This window comes from Aptenodytes forsteri, unplaced genomic scaffold (genome assembly GCF_000699145.1).
Source record: "Aptenodytes forsteri isolate BGI_AS27 unplaced genomic scaffold, ASM69914v1 Scaffold518, whole genome shotgun sequence".
NCBI lineage: Eukaryota > Metazoa > Chordata > Aves > Sphenisciformes > Spheniscidae > Aptenodytes > Aptenodytes forsteri.
The window spans coordinates 433,428-452,793 of NW_008795773.1; the positions used below are offsets into that span (position 1 = coordinate 433,428).

At 41.2% G+C, this 19,366-nt stretch overlaps 1 protein-coding gene across 1 annotated transcript in view; it reads right to left on the reverse strand.

Moving 5' to 3' along the window:
• Nucleotides 1-18,841, reverse strand: part of PNPLA7 (patatin like phospholipase domain containing 7) — a 128,147-nt gene extending 109,306 nt beyond the window's left edge. The window contains exons 1-12 of the mRNA XM_009283607.2: nucleotides 18,790-18,841; nucleotides 16,158-16,223; nucleotides 15,617-15,704; nucleotides 14,899-14,981; nucleotides 12,026-12,114; nucleotides 11,497-11,637; nucleotides 9,938-10,097; nucleotides 8,954-9,034; nucleotides 3,721-3,849; nucleotides 2,257-2,337; nucleotides 1,515-1,659; nucleotides 864-956 (exon numbers count right to left, since the gene is read on the reverse strand). Of these exons, the coding sequence (XP_009281882.1) occupies nucleotides 864-956; nucleotides 1,515-1,659; nucleotides 2,257-2,337; nucleotides 3,721-3,849; nucleotides 8,954-9,034; nucleotides 9,938-10,097; nucleotides 11,497-11,637; nucleotides 12,026-12,114; nucleotides 14,899-14,981; nucleotides 15,617-15,704; nucleotides 16,158-16,223; nucleotides 18,790-18,822 (1,189 nt within the window). The 5' untranslated portion in view covers nucleotides 18,823-18,841. The remainder of the gene's footprint in view (nucleotides 1-863; nucleotides 957-1,514; nucleotides 1,660-2,256; nucleotides 2,338-3,720; nucleotides 3,850-8,953; nucleotides 9,035-9,937; nucleotides 10,098-11,496; nucleotides 11,638-12,025; nucleotides 12,115-14,898; nucleotides 14,982-15,616; nucleotides 15,705-16,157; nucleotides 16,224-18,789) is intronic.
• Between the last annotated feature and the right edge of the window lie 525 nt (nucleotides 18,842-19,366).

The window sequence follows — 19,366 nt, forward strand, 5'->3', positions numbered from 1 at the left end:
CCCTCCTCTCTCCTTGCCTCCGTACTCTCTAACCCCTCATAGTATGATCTTATCTCCTTAACCATTTAATAGTCAATGTTGGCAATACATGTATCTTCTAAGGTATCCAGGGTACCTTCATTCCACAGATTAAACTTTAAAAGACTTCTCTACTAACAATAACTCCATAATGACTACAGTATCTAAGCACGACGTTACAACTGCCTCAAGATGGTTAGTTTGGTGCTCAGCTAACGAAAGAGATTCCTTCCTTTTATGGTTCACCCGAGAAGTTCCAGTTTCTCTACCTTGAACATAAAGCTAACCTAAACAACTGGCTCAGAGCAAGATGTCTACAGCAGAGATGACTGAAGTTCACTGAAGTGAATACTGCAGCATCAAAACAGCTCAGCCTCATAAATGTCTCATCAGAGCATCCAATGATAAATCACCTTTATTACCCACTCAAAAAACAGTCTTCTAAAAGCAACAAAGCCATGTAATGTGCTTTTTGGGACAATCAGCCAAGCAAGAATCGTGTGTCATCTTCTGCATGAAAGATGATAACATATCATCATAACTCACTTTGTTTCAGTTATATCAATTAATAAAGCTCTTCATTTGCAGGTCTCTCAGTAGCCAAATTACTGTATGTTCCCCACGGCTAATAAACACAGCAAGGGAATGCTCTCTTAGATAATAGTCCATTTGTTACTTCAGAAAATAAGTTCTTGACAAATGAGTTAGGAAGCAGTACTACTGCAAGATGATTATCTAACATAAACAGGAAGATTATCTAACCCAGTGCTCCAGAGACCATGTGTCTTCCTCAATATGATTAGATACATTACATATTTCCCACAATTTTGCCAAGCACTACTTACTAGAAGCCTCTGCAGACCCTGCATAGGGAGGTGAAGAAAGGCTTCTCCTGAAAGCATGCTCAGAGTTTTCTGTACCAGAAATCTTCAACGCATCTGAAATTTAGAAACAAAAGTTACACGAATGTAAACACACGGTACTCCCTAATAAAATAAGTTTCATTGACAGCAAGAACCTCTCGCTACCCACTTTTAAAACTTAAAGGCTGTGTTAAAGGTTTTGAAACATCAATGTTAAACATTGTTTAAGCCTGCTTCCCGCTTTTGATTTAATTAAAAAAAATTTTTCAGGTTCAGAGGCAAAATTCAACTCAATGTATTTTCCTAGGTTCAGCTTCCGTACAGACACTTCAACCCCAACGCCTACACACATCCAGCAATTCTTCTGCTACTACCTAGAGTGCAGAATTTTCACAGCTCCTCCTATGAAGTCAACATTAGGAGCCACTTTTTTTTATCCCTTCCCCTCACCCCTTGATATCATTAACAACACAGTAATAATTTCCTATTATAGCTAAGGACTATCCAAAAACTTCAAACCTGAAACTGATTTAAGATAAGCCCTAACTAATCAAGTAAAAATCCTCTGATGAATAGCACAACGAGTAAAGAACATCACAAAGGACAGTTACTACACACTTCCAGAAATATTACCTATTTCCAGTGCTTCCCCAGCCTTTTCAAACTTTTCTCCACGGTCTTCCTCTGATACATTAGACACTTGTCTTTTTACTGCTTTGCTTGAACTTCCTCCAGATGTTACACTCGCCACGGAGATGAGCGGGATGGCTTGGCTCTGCTGCAAGCAGCAAGGTGAAAAGGCAAACATAAAACACACACCCACACATGTTAAACAGGACTGGACCCTGTATTGACCCCTGGGGCACTTCTCCCAGATGTAGTGATCCATCAAAGACTATCGAGGGTGGCCTTGCAATGATATCTGCCAGCTCCCTCAGCACTCCTAGGTGCGTCCCATCATGGCCCATGGACTTACGTATGCCCATTTTGCTTAAGTATTCCCTGACCTGATCCTCTTCTACCAAGGGTAGATCATCCTTCGAACTGTTATAGGTAGAAGTGACTCAGTATCATTAACACATCAGGACTTGCTGAAACATACTGACGTATGTGCACAGCGATGCACATACACCAGTTTGAAGTGATGCACTTCTTCAAACTTTTGAAATTTAAGCTTGTCCCCTTCCCCCCAATTCCCCAGGCATCAGCATAGGCTAGATTTTATGGGCTGGTTATAGCAAGTACCTTACTTCTCAAGTACTGTCATTATTAAATTAATATGTAAGATCTATCTTCTGAAAAAAGAAGAACCTCTCTGTGCTGAGTCACAGACAGGCTGCATAGTAAGAGCAGACAAAATGTACCCCAAACTTACACAATTGAAGAGCTCAGTAGTCAGACCAAGGTAGTTGTGCAAAGCGAGGAATGTCACTCTCTGCAGCCTTACCATGATGATCTAGAAATGGGAAATCAAGAAGCAACAGGAATGGATTTAGTATTCTCCCACACTCCTTCTTGCATTTAGATACAGTTATGTACCAGAGCACCTGAAGGCACGTTATAAAATACAGACTGTACCCTAAGCTGAAATTCCTTTTTAGCAGTTGATAAATTGTGGCAAAGATAGATCCAAGTGATTTACCAAAGACTTCACAATCATTCAATGGCACAAGAATCCAAAGCCTTATTTCCAAACACCAAATAATGCCTTTTGCTTTCTGTAAACGTTAATAATAAACATGCCTTGAAATAAATGCATTTGCTTCCATTTTTGCCCCCCCTCATTAAAAAAAATTATTTCAGCTTTCCCCATACAGAGCCTGTGCTACTGCTCTACAAACACTCTAAACTAGCATAAGACATCACTGCCACCTGACCTTCCTCTGCCCTGGCAGCTTATTCCCACTCTTTAGCCATCCTCTTTTTTGTATCAGCTCTCACAGAGCAAATTAAATTGGTATAATGATCTGTTCTCCTCAACCATCAGTATAAGGAGGTTCAAGTGTCAGTCATAAATCATCCAGATACTAGAACAGTTTGCAAGGACAAAAAGATGTAGAAGCGACAGTAAAACAGAAGGACAGACCAGCATGACTGATCAGGTCACGTGCACCCATTTGACTATTACACCTGTGGGACAATGTGCCACTTGGCAAGCTCTCCAAAATGAAATCATTAATACACAAGTCCCTGCACTAGCTTCCACTTGCAGGATGTACAAAACATATTTGCAGTGCTCACCTGAAAACCGTCTAAGCTCCTGTAAAGCAAGGGGAGGTGAACTTAAAACTAGTACAAAGCACAGCTCTTTCCTCAGGTGCTGACAATTGCTTCTGAAGTGGAAATTCACATGTCAGTCTGAATTTTGTGAATTTTACAAAGCGTCATCCCTCAACAAACAGCTTCTGAGGGTACATCAGTCCTTTTTCAGAATATGCGACAGTCTTTTCCATATTCCAAGCCATTTTGAAGCCTTGTTGGTGCATAACCATCATGCAGAGCCCACATCAGCACATTCTACTCCACCAGGACCACAGTGCAGGTCAGGCTGATTCGAGACACTATCACATGCAGAAACTGATTCAATGTGTGTGTGTGTATATATATATATGAATTATTTCTTCCTGTACATGATTAATGCTGAGATCATTAAGTTGAGGGCTCTAAGAGTGAGAGGAATAGCAGAACTAGTCCAAATCTTGAAAAGAAGCTATGCTGAACAGTTCCATATCTGCAAAAGGATGATGAGCTTGCCGAACTTCAGAATGTCTTCCTTGTAACTTTGAAATTAAAGTGATTCCCCCCCGTCCCCCCAATTCTACTTAAGAGCGAAGCTTACCTGTACCACTCTAACAAGAGTTTCAGGATATTTCTGGAAGACATCTTGAAAGGCACTTGCTGGAAGTCGCAATATAGTGGACGGAATGGCTGCTCGGGCTGAGACCGTTTTATAAGGAGCAGGGTGACCCTATTAGAAAGTTTCAGAGACGCAAGGTTAATCCATCAATTATCTGACCCAATTCTTCCCAATCGCTTCCCAAATTTCTACTTTGATATTGTATATGCTTGACAGACACCATCCGACCACAAAAAGCCTTGAACTTATGCCCCATGACCTACAGGTGGTGTAATGAGGGCAGCATGGTCAAGTGAATTCACACCAGCAATTTCACTAGCATTAAACAGAGACAGAGGTAAAGAAATAAGAGCTACAAGAAGGTGTATCAGGTTAAAGGGAACTGGCTAGTCTGTCAACTCTGTTACAGTTTTATTACAGACAAAGCCAGGCTTCAGAAGTATTTCAACTTCCAGCTATTCCAGACTGCAGAGAAAAGAGGTTTTGTTGGTTTTATTATCTGTACTGACGACCAAGCTATTTGCTTCAATAACAATCATAGACTCACACAATCAGCAAAAAATATAACAAAATCGTATAGTAATTACATACATAATGGAATAAGACAAAAACCAAGCAGGCTTCTTGTGTTCTAAGAGATATATATATATGTATCTCCATATACATTCATATATATATATATATATATGAAATATTCCAAATGACAAAGCCAAACAGCTTCTCTTTACTTGACATAAACTGGGCCCAGACCATCCTGAGTTGCTCGAAGAACAGATGGAGAATTAACAAACCAATGAAAGATAAAACTGTAAGTGGGTAGAATACAGAGATTTTTACACTGGAAGGCAAGCCTCTGCTGTAGGATTTTCCCCCTTGAATCAAAATAGATTGTAACAAAAATCTACGGCCAAACACTTGGATAAAAAACTCCAGACAATACCCCTTCTACCCCATGAGTAAATGCTGAAAAGAATATCTGTAAGTCATGAATTCATTTACTAATACATGAAACACTGATTTATTCAGATAAAAGGAGTCCTTTTGTGGTATGGAGCAGGAGCTAAGGAAGAAATGGAGTTTCTACTTTAACACAGTCACCTTACAGCTTCTGAAGCTTTCATTCCTCCTGAGCAGCAGAAGGCAAATTTTTCCAAACACTGAACACACAGATGCTAAATGCTGATTACAAATGGGAAAACCTGCAAGTCTTCCAGAGCATCAGACAACTAAAAACAATCACTGCAAAAGAATTTCTGCCTGAAGAACACAGCAAAACCAAACAAGATACATTCTGTACAGCTATAACCACTCTGGAAAATAAAGCTACAGCTCTGTCTGCCTTGCTGGTCTGGAAGTCACGATGAAACAGATTCTAAAATTAAATTAAATTAATTGGAACCAATTTCTTAATTACACCAACTTCAGCTGACCTTTTTATAAAATCTGGGGATGATATTTATAGCTTTGATTTTCAAGTTCCTGAGGGATTTGAAATTTTAAACATCTCTTTGACCTACAGTGCAAAGCTACCAGGCATCCTCAGTTTTCATTAAGTAAAGAAATTAACAAATTACATTTCTGTGCCTTTTGCTGTACCAAAAATAAATGCAACATTCCTCTTTTACAGGCCAGTTTAAAGCCTGGCTTCAGACGAAGAAGTAGTTTGGAATTCTCCTTATACTCAAATGTAAAAGAAAATGTATATAGTCTGCTTTTAAGTACATACATCGCTATACTTGCCATCAACTGTATTTCCTACCAATTTCTATACCCAATACATAATGAAAAACTAAAGAAATCTATTAAATCTTTAGTTGCTGGACAAAGGATAAGCGATAACACACTAAGTTTAAGTGTGTTCCATAATAGCTATTCAAAAGGGCAAAATAAGCACTGTATATCACATTTATATGGCCTACGTTCTACCCAGTGAAGTGTTTGGTGTTTTTTCTGAACAGTGCTTGTTTGAGGACAGACCAATGCTGACAGTCTCTCAGAAAACCAGTTTAAGGATAACAACAGGTAATGATGCAGCAGCCTTTTTCTCCAAAGAACAGCCTATCCCTCCAGTTTTTCAGCGTATAATTTTTCCTTTTCGAAATCCCTCCATGAGAGCAGCCTGCTGTTGAAAGGGCCAACCACCATGTCTAACTGGTCTGGAACATGCTAAAAGCTGTCAGAGGAACGCAAAGAGGAAATGTTCCCGTAATTGTCAGTTCTCTCAAATATAATGTAATCAGCCGCACACGGAGAATGCCACGTTTAAATTACAATATTTTACAATCACACACTGAGGTCACAAGGAACAGTTAAGTTATAATCAGTAGTGAACTAGGGGTTTTTCAACAGAGAACTTTTTGTTCTCAACACAGATAACTATTTACTTCTGTCTTGCTCTAAGAGCTGTGGAGTAATTAAATATTGTAGGTGACAAATGTCACAGCTAAAGTAGTAGCTGAATCCAGATGACAGCCAATGGCCAAATCCAAATGAATTTGTTAAGAAATCTGCTACAAGAGACAGGTGCCTTACATTCTCGCACTTGGAGTGGTAACTCCTTTTTGTACCCAAAAACCTGGCATATTCTCTCTATTCCCATTGCTTGGATTTCATCTTCCTCCACACTACACCAACACTGCTGCAACCCAAAGTTCTTGCAGCAATCAATTGCTTCTTTATAACCTCATCTGTCTTGTCCACTGTCATTTAAACAGACTTGAGCCCTGCAGGTTCACCTTTATCCAAGTGCTTTTTCAGCTTCTTTTAACCCTCAGACTTTCATTTTTTTCCCCTCAGTCACTGGCAATTATTCAATATTCCTCCCAGTCTCTTCTTTTTCATTCCAACTATGCCACCTCCTCACAGTTTTCCAAATACCATCTCCACATGGAGGACAAAGGAAGAGTAAAACCCAAAGCTCCAGCAATCAGCATCAAACGCCGCCTCTATTTGTCCCGTTTAACTCTGAATGAAAATTCACCATTCAGGAAACAGATCTGACTGCACACAGGGGCAGAGTGAGCACTCAGCATCAGCTTCTGAAAACACTCGCACGCACATCACCAATGTTCAGTTCAGAGACTTCTTTAATATTTGAGGCAGTATCAGTTCAGAGTCGGATTAACTACAACACAGAATTGTTCCAAAATACCAGGGAAGGGCTAGCCTCTGCCTGGATTCAAAGCCTCCAATTTCTCCGTCCGGTTTTGAGAAAGCAGCACTTACCTGTTCTCAGAATAGGTGAAATACAGAACAAGTCTCTTATGTCACAGCTGGTATCTTTGTATTTAGTAGATCTAAGGGGACTTTTCCATTTAAAAAATTGGAACATTAAATTAGAAAAGTACCTCTTGCGTGACCTTTCTTTTAGATCCAACAAGAGGTCGCCACTTCTGGCGGCAACCTCAATTTTCTTGCACACATCTCAACCAAGTGGGGAACCAGCCTGACGTCATGTGTTACAAAATCAGTCAAAGGAATCACAAATTCAGCTCAGACAACTCAAATCCTCTCTGAATACATTCTTTCTTCATGTCAGATCCCTGTGTTTGGTGGTACAGTGAAAATTAAGGTTATGGTATCTGCAGGAAGTTCTAAGATTCATTTGCTAATTTGGAATGCCACTGAGAAGTTTCCTCTATTTTGATCAATGCTACTTTCTCTCTCCTTGCCCATTTTCATGCTACTCCTATACCTGAAGTCAGCAAGGAGCATAAGGGAGAGGAAAACAGAAATAAAACAACCAGTTCACAGAGCTGGGAAACAGGGAGAGGAGAGAGAGCTGTAAAAAAATAAATGAGAATAAGTTACTTTAGCAAAAAAATTTGCAAGGTTTTTGGTTATATACTTTTCTGCACACTAATAACCCTTTTCAACACACCTTCAATAATTTTTATTTTCTGATTTACCAGTGGTATAACTAATGAGAAAGAGAAAAAAAAAAAAAGAGAGAATGAGAATTAAAAAAACAAAAAACACACAACACAAAACGAATGGCAACCACCCTTTAAAAAAACCAAAACCACAAACCACTGTTATACAAGAAGGATTTCTTCTTGTTTATTCAAAAGGAATATAGGAAGAGAACATGACTAGTATTCATGTTCCTATACGATGGTCCTGCTCTTTAGAATATTAAGAAAATTTACTGGTGGAAGTAACAAGGGCAAAAATACCTCTAAATCTGCTATTAATATGGATTTGACAGCAAGAACTAGACTTGTACAGTCCAAATTATTCACATGCCACTACTTTCTACAGAAGAAAGCGTGACCAAGCTTAAAAATTGTTTATTGCTTTCGATAGGTTTTATGGAAATTATATATATAGATATATGCTTGCATCTGAAAGTGGCAAAGAACACTTTACAGAATCATTAAAACTACTTACACATAGAATAACAGTACCTTTTAATGAAAGGAGACAGCCAAGCACAAGAGAAACATGATACAAGGTCAAACACGAACAACTTACTGACTAGATTATCTTCATCCTCTCTACTATCAAAATCCTTCAAGTAAGCACTTTAAGTACTTGCTTATTATCGAAGATGATTAATTCACCACCTTCAATTTAGGTATTCCTAAATAGATGCACTGTGACAATTTCAGCAAAACCATCATTGTAATTCCAACTGAAACAAAATCCACACCACTAATTTGTGCAATAAATACGACCAGCTAGCATTTAGCTCATCTTGTTGCCTGCCAAAGAGCACAACCTTCAGATGGTCACCAGCAACATTAACACATTAGGAAAAAATTAAATCCATCAACTGGTTTCACAGTATAATTACAATGATAACAACTGTCAGATTTATTTTCATTAGACTAAATAAAAATAACTTTAGCAAGTAACAAATCAAACGGTGTGAAAGCCTGGACTTCTGGGCCTTAACCTGGTCCTCCTCCTGACTGCTTTGTGACCTTGAGCAAATCAAACCATACCTCACTTTTCCAGCCATAAAAGAGTAATTCAAATCCTACTGCTTATCAGAAATAGCCAGTGTTACATTGTCAAGCATACACGTTTCACAACCAACTTACACACCACACAGCTAAGTTTACAGCCGTGAAGGCCTGGGAGGAGGAAAAGAATTGGTCAAAGAAGCACGTTCCATTCTGATTCTTTCCTAGCAATATTGAAAGTCTACTCCCCCCGCAGGCTCTGTGACATAAAGCAGCACTGCAGAAAACCTGCACGTTCAAGAACTTACCGTGATAACGTCGAGAATGCTGAGAAGGCTGTGGACGCTGTCTCCTGCCAGCACCTCCTTAACAACCACTTCTGTTCCATCCTGCAAGTGTAGGATACAAGGCTACTGCAGGCTCACAGTTGCATATTTGGCATGTATGGAGCATTTCAGAAAGCTTAACTTGCTGTCATTCTCCCAGATACTCTGAACAGCCCTAACAGAAATGGTGCCCCATTATAACTTGGATGCTTGTTTCCTTCACTCTGAGACAGAATTAGCTCCCTTTATCGAGGGGTTACATGTCAAGAGGTAGTACAAAACAAGGAACAGCAAAATACAAAAATATACAGAAATCAGCAAATTTGGGATAACATACAAACACAAAACCCCTGCATTTTCAGCCATCAGAAAACTGTTCACATGTAAAGCTAAACTCAAAGTTCAGTCGGGAAGAAGGAAAAAAAATAAAAATCTAAATTGGCAGAAGGGATCGCAAGGGCTAGCAGTCAACATTTTAAGACTCACCTATAACACAAGCCATCATTTCTTTTCCCTGTCTACCCAAAAGTGAATCTGAATCTTCCACCTCCCAGGCAAACCTGCCAACTACCACGCTAAAATATTATGGAGTAAAGCGTAGTTGGTCTCTCCTGATCTGTACACCTAACTATTTTATGTAACTACCATCCAAAAGGAGAATGTTTCCAACGCTATGCAAAGCCAGTCTTGCACCCTGTCCTCCCTCAATAACTATGCAACAAGAGTATGTGAGGACGTGTCAGAATGCTGATCAGCATTGTGTTTCGCTCTCTCATCTAAGACACGGGGGACGACAGCTCAGAACCTTGATCTTTATAAATATCATGGCCCTGAGGGGTTGGAAGTAATCCTTTCTAAATCACCACGATTCAAATGTCTAAGCATAATCAATACTTAATGATGCATGCCAACCTATATGCTATGCCACAGATTGATCTCGAGAACCACGCATCAGTTTATTCTTACACTTTCTTGAATGCAAACTTCCAGCTTGCCATCCTGCACAACGTAGATGCTGTTATCCAGCTGCCCAGGACGAAAGATGTATTCACCTTCATGCAATTGCACAAAAAACATGTGCTTGCACAGTTCCAGGAAAAGGGGTTTCTCAAAGTGGCCAAGGACCCTGCAGGAAAGAAAACGAGATATTAGCCTTCTTCCCTTTTCTGCAAAGGGAAACCTAAAATCGTCACTGCCTTTGGAAAATCTTTCCTAAATTAGCAAAGCCCCCAGGCACGAATAGCAGAGGAACCCCAGAGGCAGTTGTTGCACGGCAGTTCAACAGCATGGCAGACGGAGCAGAGCTCCCCAAGACAGAAGTGCAAGAGCACTGAGAAACGCTGAAAACTGTAAATACTGGAGTTCCTTTTTGAGTAGCACTCCGAGCAATGCCAGCAGGCTCAGAAGGAAGTATATCCAGTCTTCCTCAAGCAAACACCAGCATGGCTTTTGAAGGGGAAGAAATATAAAAACCTGCAGGATTCACACGCTGCATGAGAAAAGTTATTCTATGGAACTTTCCCTTTTCATACAGCTACCCTGTCCACGTAACCAGAACACATCAGAAATACTCTAAACAAAGGGAAAAATTCCTGTCATCTGCACATACTTGTAAGTTTGGAATATTCCATCTCCTGCAGGTAACACGCAACTGGACTCCTGCAATACTGAAACTAGTCAGTCGCTACCAGGCAGACAGAAATAGGTGTCTAAACCTGATCATTCTGTGCACAGCACCGGAAGGGCCCTTCATACAGCTCCATTAGCTCACATTTAACAGGATCAATCAATCAAACTCTACTGCAACTTCAATTAGCCATAGGAGATTGTAATTCCGCAGTAGAAAGTTTAGATGATTTAAATAGCAGGTTTATTACAGTATGTATGACCTTCAGGACTAAATTGTGTCATAATTGGGAGAAAAATGAACATACACAAACAAAACCAGTATTACAGATCTGAAGATCTCATCCTCTTTGCTGTGTCAGCAATATAAACACTCGACTGAACGGGCACAAAGACCATCCTTTCCTCTCAACCTGCCAAAGAGCTGTGGGGATTAAGTTGACTTTGGTTCTGTTTGCAACAACCTTTTTGGCCAGAGAAAGAAAAGATTCTACAGTTTAGAGAGTTGTCAATATGGTATCCAATTAACATTTACCAATTATGATGCCTTTCTGTACCAAAAACTTGTCTGATATAGTCTAAAGGGAATTTTAAAAATGTACTAACAGAAATCTGTTCATGTTAGAAAAGCTTTATTATCATTATCCCCAAATTTAGGCCACTAATCTACATCCTTTTTTTTTTTTTTTTTAAACACACTCAACTATTTTCTTAATGTTTCTAGAAAATTAGAAGTAATTTATTCTTTCCTCATGCTCAGATGAACTTCCAGTCAACTGCTTAAAGACTCTGACCACGCAGTGATAACATTTAAGACTTGACATGAGCTGCCAAATATTTAGATCACTTGAACATCTGTCAAAACCAAAATCCAAACTTATCTTTCCATTTAACATTACCTAACATTTTTAAGCATGTATAGGACTTCCGATGGCAAATGGGAATTCTTTACATCAAATTCAGTCAGATCTGCCTCTAGCAAAGAGGGAGGTGGTTCTTTTGGCTGTAGAGTTGGACACTCCTTCTTAATACGCAGAATCCTACGAAGGAAAAGACAAGTCAGAACATTCAGGAAGTCTCCTCATTGGCCTTAAGGATGGCTGACACCACAGGTTGACTGCAATACTGAATGCACACCACGCCAAGTTACACATTATCAAGTAGATAAAACAGCAGCATTCCACCCTCCAACTGCTCCTTTCCTGCCTTTCTTCAGCAAAACTAGAGGCAGTGCTGTGTGCATAAACCACTCCATTTCAGCAAACTTCCCAGCAAAACGCGAGGCCGATGCACAGCTGACAGGACTGTGAAAAAACAGCAGCTATGGAAGAGCGCTATGCTAGGGACAGGTTCCACACCACCACCAAAAAAAACCCACAAAACCAGCCTCCACGGCGTGAATTTTCCCCTTCCCAAAAGCCCAAGTACCTTTTAGCCAAAGATAAAACTTTTGCCCGCTTCCGCATCCTTTGACGAGGCACAGTGTTCCCAACCAGAGAGTTTGGAAGAGTTGTAACCTAGAAGGAAATAATGAAAACAAAAACATTCACTAAGAACCAAAACAAACCAAAAAAACCCCAACCCACTAGTTCCAACCCTGTAAAGGCTCCAACTTATCTATCAAGTCAGTAGAACATGAGCAGAGCGAAGCACTCATGTAAGACCTTGGAGGATTGGAACAACACCTACTCCAGGATCACTTTCTTTCTAGAAAGCAAGTGGAGTATACTTTGATTTTAATAAGCAACTACTACAGTGGTAATGGATGGTAGAGGAGAAAAAACCCCTTAGCGATACAGTTCTCACTCAGGAACACTCAGCATCAGGCAGAGAAGTAACATTTAAAGCTCCAGTACTCCTATGGCAGTCTGTGACGCTGACAGACTAGGGCCTGGTTCATTTTTGAGCTGGTGACAAACAGCAACGGAGAGATGCAGCAAGGCTTGTACTTGTTTTTAACAGCTACTAAGTGCCACCTTCTGGAGAAATGCAACAACTGCAAGACCTAGGGAAAAAAACCTCATTCGTGACTTTCAAAACACTACTAGCTCTCCGTCTGTTTCTCGGGGACTTCAATCCCAGGAAAAAGTTTCTCTCACAAGCAAACCCTAATCTTTAATTAGTTTGGAGGCTCACTTTTTTTGGTTTTTTTAGAAAGTAAAATCTTGGTATTGTATCAAAAATTCATGAAGTACAATCAACAGACGTTAGTTTGTAACATTCTATGTCTTATTCAGGAATAAGGGCAAAAAGCAAGGTCTAAACCCCAAACAAAAAACTACCTGAAATGATTTTACCATGTAGAATTCTAAGCATTCTTTACTTATATGCATTACATACAAACAACTGCGTTAAAGAATATTAAAATTAATATTTTAATTAATATTTTAATTAATATTAATTATTTTAATTATGCTGGCAATACACACAATTTCTTTTCATTTGGGGGCTTTTTTGACCAAGTTCTACGTGAAGCCTGATCTGCAATGCAAAAGCAACGTTCAAGGACTAATCTCCTCCCTCCACAATGACCCACAGACCCAGAACCGAGTATTAAAAACAGCACAGTGTCCAAGTATTTGAATTCACCCCAACGAAGTTTAGCAGCGTGTAAGGCAGAAGGCTGCAGTTCACAAGGGTGAACTCAACAAGCAACAACAAGTTCCTCAACAAGCAGTGACTAACAAAGCAAGGTTACTCACCTGTACCTTATTTTTTCTACATTCTAAATTTGAAGTTGTTTTTAAGTGCCCTAGCATGTGAGTGCGCACCTGGACTCGAGCAGGTTATCCCACAGGGCACAGCTAGGACACCCCGCGCTCTGCCTATGGTCCCAGAAGGGGCCAGGCCCAATCCTGCCTCGCAGCTCCCCTGGGTTGGAGAGTCCACTGGACCCGCACCCTGGCTCTGACTCCACCCGACAGCGGGCAGGGAGCAGAATTAAACAGCCTTTTCATTCACCAACCATTTGTATCTACGGATACAAGCAGGCAATAACCATTTGCTACTCTGAAAAGGGGTCAGAGTCCCCACCTAAGTTAGAGGCAGCTTTCCAGAGTCAGGCTTTATCAACAGCATCATATATACTAAAACTGCGCATGGAGTTCCAAGAAGTTGCTACATAGATTTTGGTACGAGAAGCGTTGAGTAAGGAAGTCACCTCGACCTCCAGGACCTATTGCACAAGCTTGTAACAAAACCAAACACAGAATCTCTGCACTGACATAGCCACTCACGACACCTCTGAAAAGATGAGTTCTTTTGACCACGGTCAATAAGAAAAAAAATGAATCTCACATTCCGCATACGCTAAGTAGCTTCAAGGGAAGCATGTATTTTGAGGAGAAAGGCAGGAAGATTAATCTCCTCAGTTAAATGAAATCCAGGCAATCAGTGGTGAACACCTAGCATGCCTACTAAGATTAACCTAATCCATTAAAGGAAATGCCTGTCTTCAGATTTCCTCAAGCCTTCTTGTTGCAATTTCCCAAGAAAAGCCACTTGCAAAGACAAAAGTAAAAAACAAACAAACAAAAAACAGAACTAAATATCAAACAGGCAGCCACAGACTTGAAGGATTTAACCAACTTATGCAGAAACACATTCCTGACTGATGGAAAATTCTTGAGGAAACCTTTCAGAATAATAAGAGAGCAACAACATCAGGACAGGAACCTGAGCGCACAGGTGGTATTCCTTGGGACAATCCAAGGCAAAGAGGTCAATCTTGGGATAAACCCCTCTTGAACAGTCTCTAATGACAAGTCCTACTTGCAATTCATAACAAGAAAACAAGGGCTCATATGCTGAAGTGCTTAGCGCTCTTCACAGGTAGACTGCAGAAAGGTAGATCTGAGTATCTGCTCCACAGATAGACTCACACGGGAAAGAAGGTGTCAGCTTTGAATGTAACGGCAGTACTGCAAGTCATTATCTGAAAGGGACAATCCCGAGGCACTGAATATCTTGAATATACTCCTAAATACTGGGAAAGACAGATTACTATAGATACATAAAAAACATCAACTCCATAGTGGAGATAGATTTATCCCTATCCTCAGTGTCTGCAAATATTCCTGAAAGATGTAAGGTTTGGCCAGAAAGAGCAGCTATTGCTGTTCCATCAGCAATTCAGGCAGAATTCCAGGAGCTCTGAAACATCCCCAAAATTCCAGTGAAATTTTATAGGTTGAAGGCCCTGGGCCAGGCTAAGCAAGTTGAAGTACTTCTTCAAAGTTTACAACACCTCCCGAACTGGATTTTAATCTTTACTTCCCTCCCACCGTGCCAGATGCGCTTACCTTTCTCATGATCTTCCGCCCGTAGAACATCACTTTGTCTCGCTTGCGAAATCTGTACTGAGGCACATGTGGCTGAAGTTGTTCTGAAAAAGAGAAGCATCGCATCAGAGACCATCTGCAGCTCTATGCTAAGGGAAACAAAACTGAGCCCAGGCTCTCAATTTTGCTACCTCCCTAACAGCTGTGGCTCCTGTCTACAAAGCAGCAAGCTCTCGTGGCCAGCGTTTGAAATTTAAACCAACACAAGATACCTCATTATCCAACTCCGGTTAACCACGCCAGACCAGGAAGAGCTGGCTGGAGGCTCTACCTAATCACTGAAGGAGACAAAAAGGCTCTCTAAACAGATACAAGGATCAGGTAATTTTAATCTCACAAACGAAACCTCTAATTCACCCGTTTCTCATTACTATAGCAGCGAAATCGCAGCAGGGTTGAAATTATTTGCACGCCAACTGATACTAAGGCTATCATACACTAGAGAAATAAAAACCTCCAGCGTCCTGCCCGTGACAGTTATGAATTCTATGTTCAGACCTGGGTAAGTGAATCAACACACGTTCTTCATCCTTTTAAAGCTGTTTTCCTGCAAGAACCACTACCTTCACAGCAAGCAATTATTACAAATCGGCACAGAATCTACCACGTGTTGTTACAGAAATACTGAAGATAACTGAGAAAACCGCTTTTAAAACATACACAGTTATTGAGTACTTACTAGATTGTTTCACTCTTCTGTAAACGACAAACACAACAATCGCTATAAGCAATAATGCGACTGCAGCTCCAATTGCAATTCCGGTCAGCTGTGAGAGGAATTTAGGGGGGAAAGAAATTAGTAACTTCTGAAGTTGAAAAATTAAGTACTTTCTGGAGGGCTGAAGAACACTTAGCTCAGCAAGATGCTAAGTCAAGCACATTCGTAAATACCTAATTTTTAATTAAAACATCACGCATGCAAGAAGTTTAAACTACCTCAGTGTCTCACTCATAAGCTCACATGCAAAATATTCAGCATTTTCATAAGCTCACATGCAAAATATTCAGCATTTTTCCCCCCAAAGATCTGTGAGCGGATCAACTCAATGCACGTGGGATGAAATAACAGGAATTAATTCCTGCCTCACGCACAGTGACAGCGAAGAAACAAACACTCGGACTCTGACTGTGACTTAGTAGAGTTCCTAGAACTTGCGAGAAGCTACACACTATTTACGCACACACAATCTCTCATCCAGTTGATTAAAGCTATACATTACCATAGTAGTCTGTATCCTGTCTTCTACAAACTGAAGAATTCGTGTTCCACCCGCTGGTAACGCAGCCTAGCACCAAAAGGAAGGTGAAATTAGTTTCCCACATCTGGCAAAAAGCCTCCATAAAAACACCTCGGTGCCTGGCCTGGCACATACAGCGCAACTTGATTGTATTTTCCAGCATCTGTCTGTCAACTACAGCCCACTTTGCAAACACAAGACGTTCAGTGGAGAGGGGTCATTAGTGGAGTTCTACGTTGGTGTCAGTTCAACGCATTCCTAAATAGTCCTAAACCAGGGTCAAACAACGAGGTGGTAACTTTTTTTGATGATTCTATGTTATTCAGAGCAACGAGGACGAGAATTGAATGTAAAGGACTTTATGAGACTGAGAAAATAAGTCATAAAACAGCAGATTAAATTCACCATAAAAAGAGAATTATGCACATGGGAAGAAGCTCCAGCCTCAAGTATACAGTCCTGGGACCTGTGCCGACTGTTGTTACTCAGGAAAAAAATCTGGCCGTTACAATAGTCTCACAAATGCCAGCTCAAAACTTACCAGAACGGGGGAAAAAGGCAAACCAAATATTAGGAACAAGTAGGAAGCAAACCAAGTACAAGGACAGATACGTCCTCCTGTAAGTCTTGAACCTTACAAGTACTCGACTCTTAAGTACTACACGCAGTTCTGGTCCCAGATTTTGCCCTCAGTTCCAGATCTGGATGACCTCTTAATTTAGCTTTGCCACCAAGGGGACAATGAAGTGCACGCCGAGAGTTGCCAAACTAGTCTCTCTCGTGAAATTCGTTCCAGTTCTACAGCGCAAATAAAACTCCTGCCTGACCAGTCAACTCAAAACAGATCGCTGCCTCAAGTTTGTCTTCTTGGGTTACTTTAACACAGCATATTGGCAATTTATCTTCCCAACATTAGTCAAACTAACTCTATCACTATTATTATCAGACTATTATTAGTGGGATTGTAGTGGAAAGTCACAAGAATTTGGGAAAAAAAAAAAAAGGTGAAAATTTGTTAGCAACAAATACAACACGTTCTGGTAAAATACAGCGAGTTCTTGGTATAAGTCTATTGTGGTCACGTAATTTATTTCCCCTTGACAGCGTCAGGGACACACACAGTTCTGCTACTATCCAGACCTGTATGATCTCAAATAATATCAAAAATAGTAGTTGCCCACTGACAGTCACATTGCTGCTACATGAGGAGAAGAAACAAATTCATGAGCAAAAGAATTAAAAAAACACATGCACACGCTGAGCCCTCACGCCTCAATACAGAAAAACAATGAAGGAAAGAAGAAATTCAGACCTCCAAGAAAAACCAAGAGATTCTTGCAAGGTTTCTCACAAACACCGGAGAAAACTTGCCATTCCCCCCCCCCCCCCCCCCCTCCGGGTAACCTCCTCCGCCACCCAGCACTGACAATCCTTCCGGAAAAGCAGAGAAAGCAAGCGGACAGGTTGCAACCGCACAGACGCTTGAGACACGTAAAGCAGTTATTGTTACATGGCAGCATGAGAGACAGGTATGAGGTCACAGTGAAGTCATCAGTTCTACAGGGCCCTCCCATCAGCCCAGGCCTGCAGCACCTCTCTTAGGAGGGCTACAGCCAGCACCGAAATTCAAGGACTTCACAGGTGCCTTACACACCCTCAGACAATTCCTGGAGACAAACCACACGTGGAACAGCCCTGAAAAGACCCTCGCTTCACCAGAAAAAGCAGCAGTGACATGCTGTGTATCAGCATAAATAGCATTTGCCTGCTTTTTGCGAGGATGTTGAAATTTCATTAAGAAAATGAGAATTAACAGTAATTAACAAAAAGATACAGCTCCATAAATAATGCTCACGCTCATCCAGGGTACCAAGCACAGAACCAGCAGCTCTGCTGAGAGTTTAACAACTTGGCATTGCAATCAAAGGCAAACAGCGAGATATACCCCCTCGAGGGAGGGGAGGAAAACGCTTATCAGCACCGAAAGCACGGCCTTAAAACGATGACTGCCCAAAACACCAGACTTCCTTCCAGCTCATAAGCACACGGGTCCACATGCCTACGTTCTGACCACAGACGATCTTCACAGAACATTTTTTAACTGCGTACGAGTAGGTTATATGTATTTTTCAGTTCTGAGAAGAACTATTTCCTACCGTGGCCTCGCCTTTCATTTCTAGGGAAAGCACCACGTGCCTCGTTGGACTATGAGTTTTGTATTTATGATTAAGAACAAATGCAAGAAGAGCTAGCTGCCAGAGAATTCCGCAAGTCTTCCATCTTTAGGCTAAAAACGTACTGTTGAAGCAAAAGGTACTTAAATCGTATCATTCTGCTAACAGCTTAGAATATGAAGCAAAGTGGGAATGGTTTGCAGTTAAAAAAAAAAAAAAAATAAAAAAAAACCCAAACCATGCACACGTAAAAAAATGGGACCAACCTTGAAGTTTTTGGAAGGATAAAACTCTTACCAGGAAAGGTTCTTTCATAGTAAAATCACTGCGTCTAAAGACGTTACCCAAACGTTATCAAATCAGGTAGAGCAGCTTTCAGCTTCTGGAAAAAGTAACAGGGAAATAGACACGTCCGAAAATAACAGCAGAGCATACTGTACCTCAAGGCTGGTGCTGTTGCCTTCCTCATCCATGTCTGGAGGTACAGCGGGAGCAACTATAAAAAAAAAGACAAGACCGAGCTAAGAGACGCCGCGCTCCCTGATCCAAAGTCTTGTTAACTCTGCAGTGCAAGGCGTAGCAGGACTGCCCTTCCAGTTTGGCAGGACAAGACAATTCAGGGGGAACAACATTTCTGGGGTTTTTTTTTTTGCTTCGTTGTCCCTTTTTCTCTGCGTTGAGCAACAAAAACCAGCAGGCCTTCAAGGAAAAGCGGAGCTACTCGCAACGACAGCCGCTGAAGCCCTCTGGGAAGCGGCACGACGGGACCTGGCGCAAACGCCCAAGCACGCGGCCGCCTCCCCGCTCGCTCTTGACGAAACCTCCCCGCAGACACGGGAACGTAAACGCTGGAAGCACCCGCGGGGGCGAGGGAGCCCCCCACCAGGTGCCCACATCCCCGTGGCACAAACAGAACGACCCCCGGGGTACATTTTCGTCAAGGAAAAGGCAAATGCCGGTTTTCCACGACGCGTCGCTCACCGACAGGTGTTGCCCGTGGGAAGAGCCCCACGGGAA